We start from the raw sequence: 16,445 nt of genomic DNA on the forward strand, positions 1-16,445 counted from the left end.
TCTGTAACAATATAGTCAATATAGTCTTTACTGTCACAATTGATCAATTCAGTGCATCATTAATGAATAAAAGTAGGGATGCACGGTAATATTGGCACAATATTAATGCCCATCTTGTCAGTAAAGCTGGTTCTGTAATCAGCGGTAAATCTCTACACGTGCATGCTTTCAGACATCAGAAGACTACAGAGAACGGTTCGGACTGCTGAAAGGATTATTGGTGTTCCCCTGCCCAGCCTCCAAGAACTGTATACATCCAGAGTGAGGAAAAGGGCTCAGAAAATCACTCTGGATCCCTCACATACAAGTTATACCCTTTTTGGACATTTGCCATCTGGCCGGCGCTTCAGAGCTGCAAATACCAGGACAGTCAGGCACAAGAACAGTTTCTTCACTGAGGCAATCTACCTCATGAACAATTAAATGTTCCCCACTTTGCAGCTAGAGTTCTTACTAGAACCAGGAAGTATGATCATATTAGCCCGGTCCTGTCAACACTGCACTGGCTCCCTATCAAACATCGTATAGATTTTAAAATCTTGCTTATTACTTATAAAGCCCTGAATGGTTTAGCACCTCAGTATTTGAACGAGCTCTTGTTACATTATAGTCCTCCACGTCCGCTCCATTCTCAAAACTCTGGCAATTTGATAATACCTAGAATATCAAAGTCAACTGCGGGCGGCAGATCCTTCTCATATTTAGCGCCTAAATTCTGGAATAACCTACCTAACATTGTTCGGGAGGCAGACACACTCTTGCAGTTTAAATCTAGATTAAAGACCCATCTCTTTAACCTGGCTTACACATAACATACTAATACACTTCTAATATCCAAATCCGTTAAAGGATTTTTAGGCTGCATTAATTACGTAAACCGGAACTGGGAACACTTCCCATAACACCCGATGTACTTGCTACATCATTAGAATAATGGCATCTACACTAATATTAATCTGTTTCATTCTTATTCTGAGGTCACCGTAGCCACCAGATTCAGTCCGTATCCAGATCAGATGGTCACTGCAGTCACCCGGATCCAGTATGTATCCAGCCCAGATGGTGGATCAGCACCTAGAAAGGACCTCTACAGCCCTGAAAGACAGCGGAGACCAGGACTAGAGCCCCAGAAACAGATCCCCTGTAAAGACCTTGTCTCAGACGACCACCGGGACAAGACCACAGAAACAGATGATTCTTCTGCACAGTCTGACTTTGCTGCAGCCTGGAATTGAACTGCTGGTTTCGTCTGGTCAGAGGATAACTGACCCCCGACTGAGCCTGGTTTTCTCCCAAGGTTTTTTTCTCCATTCTGTCACCGATGGAGTTTTGGTTCCTTGCCGCTGTCGCCTCTGGCTTGCTTAGTTGGGGACACTTCATTTACAGGGATATCATTGACTTGATTGCAAATGATTGCACAGATACTATTTAAACTGAACTGAGCTGCATGATGACATCACTGAATTAAATGATGAACTGCCTTTAACTGTCATTTTGCATTATTGACACACTGTTTTCCTAATTAATGTTGTTCAGTTGCTTTGACGCAATCTTTTTTTGTTTAAAGCGCTATATAAATAAAGGTGAAGACAATAAAAATGTGCAATATCCTTATATTTATTTGTTACCCCTCCATCCTAGTACATCCCAGCATCTCACTCTATTCTAATCCATTGTCATCTATAGCACAACTGTTCATACAATTTATTTATTTTTCGATTAATTTGGCAATATTTGTCTATTTATATTTCCTTTTTGTTTGCCTGTGTGGTGTTGTCGTCACTGTGTACTGGAAGTTTATGTCACTAAAACAAATTCCTTGTATGCGGAAGCATACTTGGCAATAAAGCTCTTTCTGATTCTGATTTCACGTGGAGCAACATTTATTACACAGAGCCGTTGTTCACTGACAAGCTGCACAAAACATGCGCAAAATATGATCATGGTTTTGCGCAGCTTGTCAGTTAACAACGGCTCTGTGTAGTAAATTCTGCTCCACATGAAAGCATGCACATGTAGAGATTTACCGTTGATTACAGAGCCCGCTTTACTGATGAAATGCGCATTAATATCGTGCTAAATAAAAGTATTGTGTTTTTTTTGTTTGTTTGTTTGTTTTTATTAATCAAAGGTTTGAACAGTAGTGTATGTCCTGTTGAAACAGAACGTTTGGGTGGGACATACAAAGACAACAGGCTTCAGTTATAGCACAGCTGTTAAGCATGTTTGTCGCTGGACATTCACATTCTAAAGAGCATGCCAGTGGACAAAACCTGGACCATTTTCCTACAAATTTTAATGCATCTATTTGCTATACATTTATTTTGTCAGCTTTCAGGAATGCAGTAGTTGACCTCAAAGCTAACAGACATAGCATTAATGAAGTCTTTATTGGTTCCACAAAGTAACTTTTGATTTCTTTTTCCACAAAATAACTTTTGCTTTCTTTTTGTAAAATATACATTTCTTCTTTCAAACCAGGACAGGTTTTGATGAGATTTACCCGTCTGCACCTGCTCTGTCTCTATATAACCTGTGTGATATGCGTAACGCTTCCCTCCACAAATGTAGCCATGTATTGTGTGGGCGTCTGGCATACATTTCTGACAAGATCCCTGGCTGCGCAACTTTCAGCTGTATTCACCCACATGACATGAAACTAAAAAATGTTTGAAATGAAAGCGTCTAGAGAAGTGCTGTGGCGTGGGCATGAAATCTCTACGTCTCCATGGCACATGCGTTCCACTGAATGTGTCAAACTCAAAACACAGCGTCCTGCAAGCTCCAAGACACATGATCAAACACCATGGAGACCAATGAGAGGAGCTATTCTTAGAGAACCCAGAATGCACCTCACATTTCACTGATCTTAGGGTGGGGGGTGTGGGACTTACTTTTGGCTGATGTATTAGTGATTTCTTTCTGTTTTCCTCCTCTGCTTGAATTGAGCTATTTATACTAAGGCACATTCATGCAGATTTCAGGTTTAACCCTGAAAATTTGATCACAGATAATATCCAAAATAAAACCAAACACAAAACATCTAAGAACAAAACAGTTTAACATCCTTGACTCACTAGTAGGTTTGGGTATCGAGAAACGGTTAAAAGTTTCCAAGATATTCGATAAGACGTGTCCACTCAATGATTCCTGTGTTCACATTTTAATGTGATTTTAAACAGTTTAAGTGCATAAAGGGAAATAACTTGTGCACACATCTGAAGCATGAGCACAGAGAAGAGCAGTCTTGGTGCTGGCTAGGGCTGTGCGATATGGACAAAAAAAACCTATCATGATTTTTTGATCAATTTTGCGATTTCGATTTTAATCATGATTTTGACACACACAGACATGCTTTACAGTCATAAATGTATTCAGTATAAATTTGAAACATATTTCCAAAAGAAAACCAATGAGAGTTTTATCAAAAAGTTGTAACATGCCTCTAGAACAGACATAAGTCAAAATAATCACTAAGTAAAGATGTCAAACAAAATGTCTAGACATGGCAGAAAAAAAAAAAAAAAAAAACGTGTCTAGGGCTTTTTTGTTTTTTTTGCCATGCATTGGTCATAGAGCTCATTGTAGCGGTGCCTCAGGTGCTGAAATATATTTATTGCCCAAGCTTCACACGTACTCCGTTTGCAGTGCGTATACAGTATGTGTATGCGGTTCAGAAGCAGCAGCGAGAGCGCGTTATTGTAATGCGAAAGCACATTAAAATAATGCGCGAGCGCGAATCTCTCTCCGCTCGTACGCAGATTTCTTTTGCTTTGTCACAAAACCAGCTCAGATACACGCATCCAGTATTACTATACAACTCAGAACATTACTGCTGCTCTCGTCCGCTAGAGAGTGCACGCAATATTAAAACATGTCTCCTCTCACTCACTCACTCACTATAAAAAGCCTCGTCTATGCTCATGCGCTAGATATTCATTATGAAAAATTTTCGCACACCTTTCGATTTTTTAACCTTTTTTTGTTCACATCTTTTACCGCGAGCATTGTGAACGTTCTGATCCATTAACATGGGCTCGGAAAAAATACGCATTACAGAGAGATTTGTGTGTGAACCTGGAGTTAGGCATATTTTGCCCAGTGTGTTCTGTTCTCGCGCTCCACTTAGGTGCGCTGCATTCTGATTGGATCGGATAGCATACTGCGGGAGGTCAGGGACCACAGAAAATCGTGCTATGAAAAGCGATTTAGAAATCGTGCATGCTCAAATCGTGATTTTTTTTGTGATTTCGATTAATCGCACAGCCCTAGTGCTGGCTACCAAACCTGTGTCTGTTCTACAAAACCCTTGCGTGCATTTCCACTGCAGAAAAGGTTGTGCCGTATGTTTACATATATCATAGGGGTGTAACAGTACACGCTTTCTTTCCAAAATTTTTCAGTAAGGGTTTTTCGGTTCGGTGCGCATGTGAACTGAACAAATACAGCATTGTTTTAACAGGAGTGAAACTTCATTGGAAACTTCCAGTTTTATATATTGTTACTTCTGAGAAACGGAGTCTCATTTTTCAAATTATGTCCATTTTTATTTCTGGAAATTCAGACAATAAATGCCGTTTTGGCACTCTTTGATGTGCTGTGACAGATCATATAAACGCCTCAGTTCAAACCGCAGTGTGATCATCCCTTACACTTTTAATTCAGACAATAAATGTCACAACTTTGTTAGTTTTAACACGAAATAAACATGAATGAACATCTCATGCAGGGCTCCAGACTGTGACTAAAACGGTCGCATTTGTGACCAAAATTATTGATTTGCTGTTAGTTTTAACACGAAATAAACATGAATGAACATCTCATGCAGGGCTCCATGTAATGATGAATGTGCATCATGTCTTTTTTTTTCCAAAATTTTTTGTTTTGCGATCACACATTTATGTTTTTGACACTTCAATAAACTGAGTTTTATTTACGATGAGCATCAAAGTTTTAGTGGAAATTCAGACAATAAAAAAAGTGTTTCAAACAGACTTCATCTCTATTGTGAAGGTGAAATAAACTATTTCGTTGAAAAAAACTACAACTAGTGAAGCTGTCAACTCAGTGGATATTCAAAAATACCATTAACTGAATTTTCTCACTGGATAATCAAGATCTACGTTGCGCATCAAAGTTTTAGTGGAAAAAAGTGTTCAATAAAAAGAATCAATAAAAATAGATACAATTGAAACGATACCCAATCCTCCTCCACAAAAAGACTTTTTACCATTATCAGTTATTATCAAATAGACAATTAAGCACATTTAGTTTCTTATTTATTTTTATTTTGAGGTGAAATATGACCCAGACATATCCTTCTTCAGAGGGATCATTAGATTCACAGATAACATGCTGTGAAAAGGCCAAACGGTGACTGCATTCATGTGCTTCTGGAAAAGACAGAACTGTCAGAGGTCACTTACTGGGCCATGAAGGTCAGTGTTGAGCAGCATTAGCGCACAGGTAAGGCAATGAACTCCATCTGCAAACGTCAATGAAACATTCGGTCAAACTCACACATACACAGGTCAAACAGAGTGAACATTATTTTTATCATAACTTCTGATATCACACACACATTCATCTCTGCATCAGGAGAAAGTCTAACATCACTTCCATGGCAACAGTCTTAGCAACAAGGATATGGTTTAGCTTTTTACCCATAGACTGGTCATAGCTGTTACTAAGATGGTTGCTATGGAAGAAACACGACACTGTGATACTGAATGAGCAAATAAACCCAATGTTTCATTGTGATTTTGTGTGGGGAGATTTTATCAATCGTGTTTAATGTTGTTAAAAAATGTTGTGAATTTTATTAATAGATTTCATATGGAGCAACTTCTATATGCCGAGGCATTAAACACAGAAATAGTCCTCAGGCAATTTTTGTTTGAGACAATATTAGCCAAGCTAGTAACGTGTTTTGCATTATGCCACACTCTCCTTCTTCACTCACAGGAGAGAGCGATATAAAACCAAAATATATAGCACTAAATATTTTTTTCATTTTGGTTTTGGTAACCATGTTACAGTTACAATAATGGAGGTGGACAGAAGTGACAAGTATTTTTACTTCCTTACTTAAGCACATTTTCTGAGTATCTTTACTGTATTACAGTATTTTGACTGAGTAACTCCTACTTCACTACATTCCGAAACTTTATCATTTACTTTGATGTCTGATTTGTGAACAAACTGATTATTTTCAATGAACCTGTTGAACTGGTCACAAATCACACTAAATGATTCATTTGTGTGATTCAATGATTCATCTACTTGAAACTGTTTTTTATTTGAAAATCGACTGATTCAATGAGCTGGTCAGAATGGCAAAGAACGAGATATTACCAAAAACACAAACAATGGTATGAATTTTAGTATTGATTATTGTAAAGAAAATCATATTTAGCTAATGACTGTCAGATATTTGTGAAGTAAATCTGTCGTAAAAGAGTGAGCTGTTTAAGCCACGTGACCTACACAAATTTGTATTTTAAAATACTACATTATTTCACTTGTTAATATGTTTTGGTAATAAAATAAAAAGTTGTCTTATTTGCAGATCAATGCATATTAAATGAATGCACTAATTTGTCTTATTAGTGCTGATTAATGACTACTCTGACTACTGCTGGCTAGAAAAAAAACAATGCATCAATCTGTGCATTTTACTTTAAATGCTTTACTACATTAAAAAAAATCAAGTACTTGTACTTTTACTAGTAAAATAAATCAAGTAAAATTTGAAATGAATACTTATATACTTTTACTGGAGTAATGTTTTATTAGGATATCTGTCCTTTTACTCAAGTACTTCATCCACCACTGGATAATAATGATCCCTTACATCTTCAATTGATCTGAAATACTTATCTTGTAAGTAATGAGTAAATGAGAAAGGGTGAGACATGAAGTACCTTGTGCAGTGATGACGGTGGGATTACACTGATAGTACCGATTAGAGAAGTGAATTAACACCCGCTCTCTCTCCTGAGACTCGCCCTTTAGTGAGAATGCTTTCAGAAAACATCTGCAACATAAAAACAGCAATATAACATGACCTTGAACTTCATGTCTTGCTTGTAGCTTGAGTGTGAAGACTCATCAGGGGTCCAGAATCAGGTCCAGATACAAGATAGAAGATAAAAAGAGCCAACAAAGTGCTCCAATCACAGTAAAAACATTAATGATGTGTGTGGGCAGACTACAGGACGAAATAAAGAATCCAAAACCACACAAAAAATGAATGAAAAACTTTGTGAACGCTGGCCAATTATCTGAACTTTGGTAAGAATTACTCCTGAACTGTGATTTGGCCAATTATCTGAACTTTGGTTGTGATTAATAATGGGCTTTTAAATAAATAAAAATAATAATGATTTAGCATTCTTTTGTTTGGTTCGTGATTTCGTTATTGCTTATTTTTGTTATATTTCACTTTTTTTTTTTTTTATGTTTTTTTTAATTTTAATTAATTTTTTAATTAATTTTAATATATATATATATATATATACATATACATATACATATACATATACATATACATATAAAATGTGGCTCATCTGGTTGTGTTTACTCTTTAACTCTGGTATTAAATAATATTGTTTTTCTTGCAACAATGCCACTCATACATTATACATAATCTACAATATATACAAAATACAATAAGGCTTAAAAAATAAATTTGATGAAAGGAAGTTTTATGTGTGTGTATTTAATTCATACAAAAAAAAAAACCCTGTATATATACATATATATATATATAAATATATTTATATATGATATAATATATATATATCATTAGATAGATATATATATATATAGATATTATAGATATAGATGGATATATATAAATAGATAGATAGATAGATAGATAGATGTGTGTGTGTGTGTGTGTTGTGTGTGTGTGTGTGTGTGAAAATATTCCTTTCTTCAGATGAATCAAATTTTCTTTCTTCAGATAAAATTTCCACAAAAAATAATCTGTCTACATCTGTCTAGATATAGATTTTTTTAAATAAAATTTATAAATAAAATTATTAAATAAATGTGTGAATTAATTTAAATAAATGTTTGAATTATTTATTTTATAACCAGATGAACCACATTTTAGTCACACACACTGCTGTAAACATACAACCAGATGAGCCAATTTTTAGATATTGTAATGTGGTGTAAATTAGTGATTGGTCCAATGTCATGTCCGCAAACTCAAAGAATTTGAGGTACTCTTCTGCAACCATCTTACTGAAGTCATTACTGCGAACACAAACAGAAGATACATATTACATTATAACAGAGATAAATAAAAAAAATATGACCTTCACATTTGCAACAGTTCCACAAAACATGACCTCATACAGTTTCTGGTATCTGAATCACATTTGATAAGATCCTGTGTTTACTATAATCACATAGCACATCATTTTATACTTACTGTATGTGTGAAATATCAGCGTGACATAGAAATCAGACATACTGAAGTGCAGAGCATTTTACTAGTTTATGATGAACAACCCTGAAAAGACATGAATCTACCCTGACATGAATCACAGCAATATAAAGCACAATTTTGACGACGATGTAAAATTTGAAAATATCGTGAATATCGAATATTTCAAATTCAGTCATACTTGTTTCCCAAAAAAATGCGCCGAACAAAAAAAACAGAACGTTACTACAAAATGATATAGTACGTTAGTACAAACTGCTCTACTACGCAAGCTATATTTAGTGAGTTTGAATGATAAAATCAGAGCTTCGCTGTTACATAGATGCACGTTCTTCCTGGTGTTTTGCAATCTGGCAACCATGCGCACGCACTCACTCCACATTGCGGAAGCGCAGCAAGCAGATGATGTGAAAAAACAAACAAGCTGGAGTTTAGCGATCTAAATGTAAGCATCATTCAGCCGGTCTGTGTTCTGTCATGAGAGATCTCGACCTGTATTGTTTGCGATTGTGGTCGCTGTATAAATGCAATGTTTAAATGCAAAACTCAATCGCTGTTGTGTGAATAGAGAAACATAGGCTAAGGCAATGTGAAATTACTATTAGAAATGTCACTGTTATAATATTTTCATTTGTTTTTCATTTTATTTTTTCATAATATAGACAGAGAGTGTATAAGTCTTTGGTATTCATTTATAGTAATACCTATGTGCTTCAGCAACTAGCTCCCCATCTGAGAGGGTTTTAGTGCCAGTGGGAACATAGTTTTTTGCCACAGAGCTTCTCATAAACCATACACAGTAGTCAGACTTGTGTTCTTAGCTAAAAACTTGTATAAAAAAAAAAATTACTTATCCCAGTTTAATTATTTCCCCCAGTTGCACAGTGTAAATTGTGAATTGCATGCACTAAAAAAGTTGACGGAATGCTCTTTCTTTACTTGTTTTGCACTACTTCAGTTACAAATACATGTTTATTTAATAAAAAGCAGTAAGTGTTCACTTGGTCTAGAGTTTTTTATTATTTAAATGCAAATGCAAACATATCGAGATATATATCGAATATCGTAAAAATTTTGACAACATCGAGATAGATTTTTTTATATATATATATATATATATCGCCCAGCCCTAGTTTTAATATGACTGAGACTTGACATTCAGGGTTCCCACACCTTTTGACCAATGTATTTAAAAATAGAGACAGTTATCAAGGACTGAAATTTATTGATTCACTCATAATGCTTACTGAACAAATTACTTGAATTGGGGAGGATAAGGGGCACAGACAGTCTGAAATATATAGAGTATTTATGAAACATATATATTGAGCCAATATGCACAGTTGACATTTTTAAAAAGGAAAGCCTGGACTTTGTATTTGTGCTGTGCTGTAATCCCTCTTGTTGTAATGAGTTACCATTTCTCTGTTTAAACACTGTAACTTTTAATTTACTTTCAAGTGCAATTTTTTTATAAATACAGAATAATTACGCAACGATATAACTGAAAGAGAAAGTATTTAATTTTTTTTTTAATCCTCCCATCTCGTAGGCTATTTGTTTCCTTTTGGGGTTCCATAGTACACTTAATTTCCTTTCTGAACACGGATGCGGCGGATTGTGAGGGGTATTGGGGGGGGGGGGGGGGGTCACAATGCCGGCTTAACACCATGATGTCTGTCAGCCATCGGCAATAGAATGATGAAGCATCGTCTATCAGCCCAACCCTACTGTGGACAGTAGCCAGGTTTCGGTTGCAGATCTGTGTAAAACTTTTGCGATATTTTATGCTGATAAAAAACCTATTGGCAAACTACAGTGTTTCCATTAACTGATATTATGTGATTAAAACATATTTTTTCCTCTCGCAATAATAAGTATGGTGGACATATGTTTGAAGGTTTAGTAAATTGCTAGCCACTTTGACCACACTAATCAAGATTTTTTAATCGAAGGAGAGTATGCGTGTATCTGAAGTAGCGCTGCCCCATGAATCGTTCTGTACTGATACTCTTACCGGCACACGAAGGTTTACGTAAATCGCAGCCACCACACTAACCATTATTTTTAATCGAAGGAGATGTATGCGGCACATGGCCGTATCGGAGCCGTAATGCACCACAGACGTGTACAATGTAAATAAGGGGTTACCCAAGCATTAATGGCAAGGAAGCCCTTTATACTTGAGAACAGCCATGTATGTGGTGTTTCTTGGAGGATATAGTACATTTAAGAATGAGCATGTGACATTTACATACACCAGGTGACCTGTAAATGTGAAAAAATGTTTCCATTGCAATTCTGCAATATATTCCTTTTTTCAAATTGCCTGAAAAACCACCTCATGTGAACGTAAAAACTTTTTTGCGATATATGAGTTTTTGCAAAATTGACTTGTCTTTCCATTGGGTGTATTTTCAATTCACAATTTCAATTTGCACAACTTGAAGGGTAATGGAAACATGGCTAGTGATGGTCTTCAGACAGCAGGAGAGTGAGACAGGATGAGTGCAGTGATGTTGTTGAGACGTGATGAGGGTGACACTGGAGTAATGATGCTCTCCTCTAGAGTACTGCGTCTGGCACTGAGAGTGCTTATAAATATGGATGAGTGCCTGTATGTTCAAATCTTTATTTCTAGTGTGTGTGAGAATGTGACGGATGAACTTATAGGCTGGGGGTGGTTCTTTAAGGGGCTGATGGTGTTGAACTGCTCCAGTGCAGTCACTGACCTAAGGTCACACACAGATCTGATTGGTTCTGAGAGCAAAGAAATATGTCTGAGAAATAACTGTGAGCACAGTTCACCACAGTAAACTAGAAAATGACATAAATTGAGCTGTTGTTTAATATGCTTGTATGTAGGCTATGAAATGTATGAATGACATTAGCAACAGCTTGTAGTAACAAGATCTTTTGTATGAAAACAGGCTATGCTGATCTAATAATACTTTAGGAAGTGCTGAGGGAGCGCGTTTTGAAAGTTAGGAAAGTGTAAGATTTATTTTGGGGGGTGTGAACAGAGCTGTGTCATTTTAAGGTCAAGTGGAAATACAAGTCAACAGGGACCAGCAACTGTGTGGTTATCCACGTTCTTCGAAATATCTTCTTTTTTGTTCAGCAAAAGAAAGAAATTCATAAAGGTTTGGAACATCTTGAGGGTAAGTAAATGATGACAATTTTCCTTTTTGGGTATTTGTCTGTAAACCCCAAGTGAGCAAATCAGAGGCAACTGTGGCAAGGAATGAAAAAATTCAGGGGGATTGAGTTTTAAATTGATTGTTAAAAAATATAAAGAGATATAGAGATATAAATATTTTTCACTGAAACATGCATACACCATTTTTTGTGTAAACACTGGAATTTATTCAAAAATAAATCTGGCATAAATATGTGGACTGTGCAGACACACTTTTTTATTGGCATTAGCGAACTGCTGACTGGCCAAATACTGAAGTACACAGAATGAATTTAAACTTTTTCACATATTTTGATTAAATGTGCCACTCTTTAATTGTTTTTTTAATTAAGTAATTGTTTAATTAAGAGTTAATTGCCTGATTTTAAGTGCCGGCCTCCATGGAAATTTGATACAGATTCTGATACAAATTAGATTTTATCTAGAAATGATTTCTGTGAATTTTCATCTAACAATATAGATTTTTTCATTGAAACTAACAAACCAGAAACCATTTCAGCTTCTCTTTTATGGAAAACATTTAAAGCCTTCATTCGTGGGAGGATCATTTCCTATAGTGCCCCATCTAGTTAAGACAAGGACATCACAGCAGCAAGAGCTTATAATCTGCTCAATTTTAGAGGTGGACAGTCAGTATTCTCGCACACCCAGCCCGAACTTAAAGGGATACTCCACCCCAAAATTAAAATTGTGTCATTAATCATTTACCCCCATGTTGTTCCAAACCCGTAAAAGCGTTGTTCGTCTTCAGAACACAATTTAAGATATTTTAGATGAAAACCGGGAGGCTTGTGACTGTCCCATAGACTGCCAAGTAAATTACACTGTTAAGGTCCAGGAAAGTATGAAAAGCATCGTCAGAATACTCCATCTGCCATCAGTGGTTCAATCTGAATTTTATGAAGCAACGAGAATACTTTTTGTACACAAAGAAAATAAAAATAATGACTTTATTCAACAATTTGTCTCCTCTGAGTCTCTCCGCATCACCGTAGCGCTATTTTGGAGAAACATCACGCTGAACGCAAGCAGAACGCAGCTTTGGAGAACATCCGCAAGCCGCGACACAAGGATGCGCCGTTTTCATTTAAATCAAAAGCGTAAAAAACACTTTCAGCAGATATTCCCTGATGTCCCTTCCCAGATGTCCTTTACTCCGGTGCCGGGACACCACGGACCCTGGGTGCACCCGCAGCGGAAGACGAGAGCCACCTCCTATAACTTTTATTAGGGTAAAAAACTGGATGACATGATGATGTTTACTATTTTTACACACCAGAGGCTTTTTAATGAATTGTAAATCTAAATTATACGTGCTAGAGAATGTACAAATTAACACTGTTTGTGTCAAATCAGTCAGAAAAGCAGTTCTGGGCTTTTTTTATTTTTTTTTTAGCCAATTTAGTTGTTATTCTTGGCTTGGCTTAAATATGTACACAGTTTGGATTAAATTAAAGTATAATCAATTTTTTTAATTAGCATGTTTTTGTGTTTTGCTTTGGTACCAAAATTGGTACCGAGAACCGTAGATTTTCAATGGTATTGGTACCGAATACTGAAATTTTGGTACCGTGACAACACTAGCATGCTGAATTGTGCTCTAGATGGCAGAAATCTTCTTCGGAGTGCAAAGAAAACATCTTCACCTGAATAATGATAAATATGTGGTGTGTGCGTGACTAAGCTTTTCAGGAAGAAGAGAAGCTGGCTACAATGACAGACACTGCCCGGACATTCATGTGGGTTAAACTGAAACTAAACATTAGTCAGTTTCTGCTGTGGATTTTTCAGATAATTCAGAGAAAACTGTAAAGTAATACACAACCATAATGTGGTCAACAAACCCCAAACTACCTGTTAGCCAATCAGACTCAAAGTAAGTATCTACACTGCCATTCAACAGATTTAGATATAGTGTTTTTTTAATGCAGTCTCTTATGTCCATCAAGGCTGTATTTATTAGATCAAAAATAATGAAGAAAATGTTGTATTGTTGTGATTTTATTTTATTGCAATTTCTAATACTGGATTCTTATTTTATTATTTTTTAATATTATTTTTTTTTTTTGTGATGAGCTGTTGTTTTTTGAGTCATTACTCGTCAGTCGTCAGTGTCACATGATCTTCAGAAATCACTCTAATATGCTGATTTATTATTATCAGTGTTGAAACAGTTGTGCTGCTTAATATTTTATTTATTTTTTGGAAACTGTGATATTTTTTTTTTTTTTTAGGATTCTTTGATGAATAAACAGTTTAAAAGAACAGCATTCAATCAAAACAGAAATATTTTCTAACAGTATAAGTCTTTACTATCACTTCTTGTCCATTTAACACATCCTTGCTGAATAAAATACAATTCTTTAAAAAAAAAAAGAAAGAAAAAATTTTAAATAGTACTTTTGAATAGTAGTGAGTAGTAAACACAGATTCCTGAAAAAAATATCACAGATCCCAAAAAATATTAAGCAGCACAACTGTTTCAACATTGATAATAAATCAGCATATTAGAATGATTTCTGAAGAATCATATTAAACTGTGGATTGGATTTTTTTTTATGGGTATTCTGGACTGCATCACAGCAATAAATTACATTTTAAAGCATATTAAAATAGAAAACTTATTTTAAATTGCAATAATATTCCACAAAATAATTTTTTCTTTGTATTTTTGATCAAATAGATATAGCCTTGAGGACCATAAGAAACTTCTTTTAAAAAAACAAACAAAAAAAAAAGACATTTAAAATCGTACTGATTAAAAATCGTACTGATCCCAAAATTTTTATGTGTAATGTATATTTGTATTTTGTTTTTGTTTTTATTTTATTTTTAGTTTGAAGTATTTTATTTTTCCTCTGGTTGTGTGTCATAGAGAAAGAAAAAACACAGAACTAAATTTATGGCTGAATGCACTCACTTCTTGCCCAGATGTTTGGCGACATCCGAGCGCTGGAAGCCTTCCAGGTGGAAGAGCCGTCATGGCCAGACGTCGGGGCCGCTTCCGGTCACTCAATTTTGGCTGCCATTGTGGAGAACATCTGTGTCCTTAAGACATTCCACACCATCCATGTCTGAGTCCCAGTCTGACAGCACGTCATTTAGCCCTGCATCGCTGCTGCACAACACACAAACACACAGCACACAGTTAATTACAGTAAGGATGGCTCACCACAATCCAAAAACCGACTAGTCACTTAGATTAAGTAGACTTTTTCTTTTATTTAGTTGATACTATGCTTTAGCTGTCAGTGTACACCCTAAAACCCTCTCTGAAAAGCTCTGTACTTTTTGCGTCAGCACAAAATGTAAATGCAATGACTTTTTCACTATACTGTGATGTATTTCCAAGTGAAATTGCTTTTCATATGTCAGCAGAGAATGTGAATATTACACTCATTCATTTGCCTAAACGATACGCTGACTAACAAGAAGTATTATATACACTGAGAAACATTCATCCATGTAACCCTGTATAAACCCTGACCAGAGCTGGGTAGATTTCTTACAAATTGTAATTCGTTACCGATTTCAAATTATTAGACAGAAATTGTAGTTATTAACGTAATCCATTACATTGCACATTTTAGTTAATATAAACAGACTACATTTTGATAACTTTTAGATTCCTTTAGACCTAACCTTATTTATCACATTGATTTAAATAGGATAATCTTGCACCATATTGATATAAAAATATTGTCAGAGTCAGAAAATATATTCCATTCATTGTAACTAACAATATGAAATGCAATAAACATTAGGTATATTACATCAAGGTTTCCCAAACTGGGGCTCGTAAAAGTACTGCAAGGGATTTGTGAGTTTAATGAAAAGCTAATCATTAATTAAATCATAAAAATGTAAAATTAAAATAAATAACATAACTTGAAATTAAATACTTCCTAAAAAATGTATTCTTTTATTTGTTTACCACCAATGTCAGCAAAGTGTAAACATGCAATCTGATAGGCCTACTTAATTTGTAAATATTTATTTTAAAATCTCAGGGGTGCTTCAAGTATATGGGTCAAAGACGTTAAGATGTCCGCATCAAAAGAAACGTACAAAAGTGATTTTGTGTCCATAGAAAGCACATTAAATGTAAGTAAAATGTCTACTTTTAAGGTTTCAAATATGTTTTTGGAGAATAAAATGTCAAAATTTCAAAACAACATGCTTATTCTGACGTGTACATATTAAAATATCTAAAAGAATAATGGAGCATACTAAATTTTATTGTGTTTTAAATTAGTAAAAAATTCTTATTGACAAATGGGCAAAACCTAGGATAGTGGCAAATGTTAAAAATTTAAAATTACAACTCATTAGTATTTAGGGTGAAAGTAATTAGTCTTTTAATATGTCATAAATTGATTTTTTGTTGTAAATATGCCTGACAAGATTGCTACACTGAATGACATTTTACTGGGTGTCTTATGTAAATCAGGGGAAAATGTTTGATATTTATTTTTTGCTCAGAAAAACAAAAACAAAATTGCAATTAAATAAAACAAAAAACTTTTTGCATTTTTTTGGGGAAAAACTACAACAGTTTAAAGCCGTATTACACTTTTTTTTTATGCTTAAACACTTTTTCGTCTTTGACCCATATATATCAGGCGAAAGAGGTTCAGCTGACAAAAAAAAATGTAAAAAAAAGTTTTGGAACCCCTGCATTACATGTAAATAAGAAATAATGTGCATTTTAATGTGTTTGAAAGACAAAAGCCTTCCAAAGACATTGTAATAGATGGTTAACCTACTTAACCGAGTGTTAATTCAAAT

The 16,445-nt window shown here is 35.1% G+C and overlaps 1 protein-coding gene across 1 annotated transcript in view; it reads right to left on the reverse strand.

Annotated features, from left to right (window-relative positions):
- The window catches only part of psd3l (pleckstrin and Sec7 domain containing 3, like), a 114,225-nt gene that overhangs the window by 53,603 nt on the left and 44,177 nt on the right, over nucleotides 1-16,445 (reverse strand). The window contains 4 exon segments of the mRNA XM_042731964.1: nucleotides 5,427-5,485; nucleotides 6,924-7,039; nucleotides 8,188-8,265; nucleotides 14,578-14,775. Of these exon segments, the coding sequence (XP_042587898.1) occupies nucleotides 5,427-5,485; nucleotides 6,924-7,039; nucleotides 8,188-8,265; nucleotides 14,578-14,775 (451 nt within the window).

The sequence above is a fragment of the Cyprinus carpio genome, chromosome B10, assembly GCF_018340385.1.
Source record: "Cyprinus carpio isolate SPL01 chromosome B10, ASM1834038v1, whole genome shotgun sequence".
Classification (NCBI taxonomy): domain Eukaryota; kingdom Metazoa; phylum Chordata; class Actinopteri; order Cypriniformes; family Cyprinidae; genus Cyprinus; species Cyprinus carpio.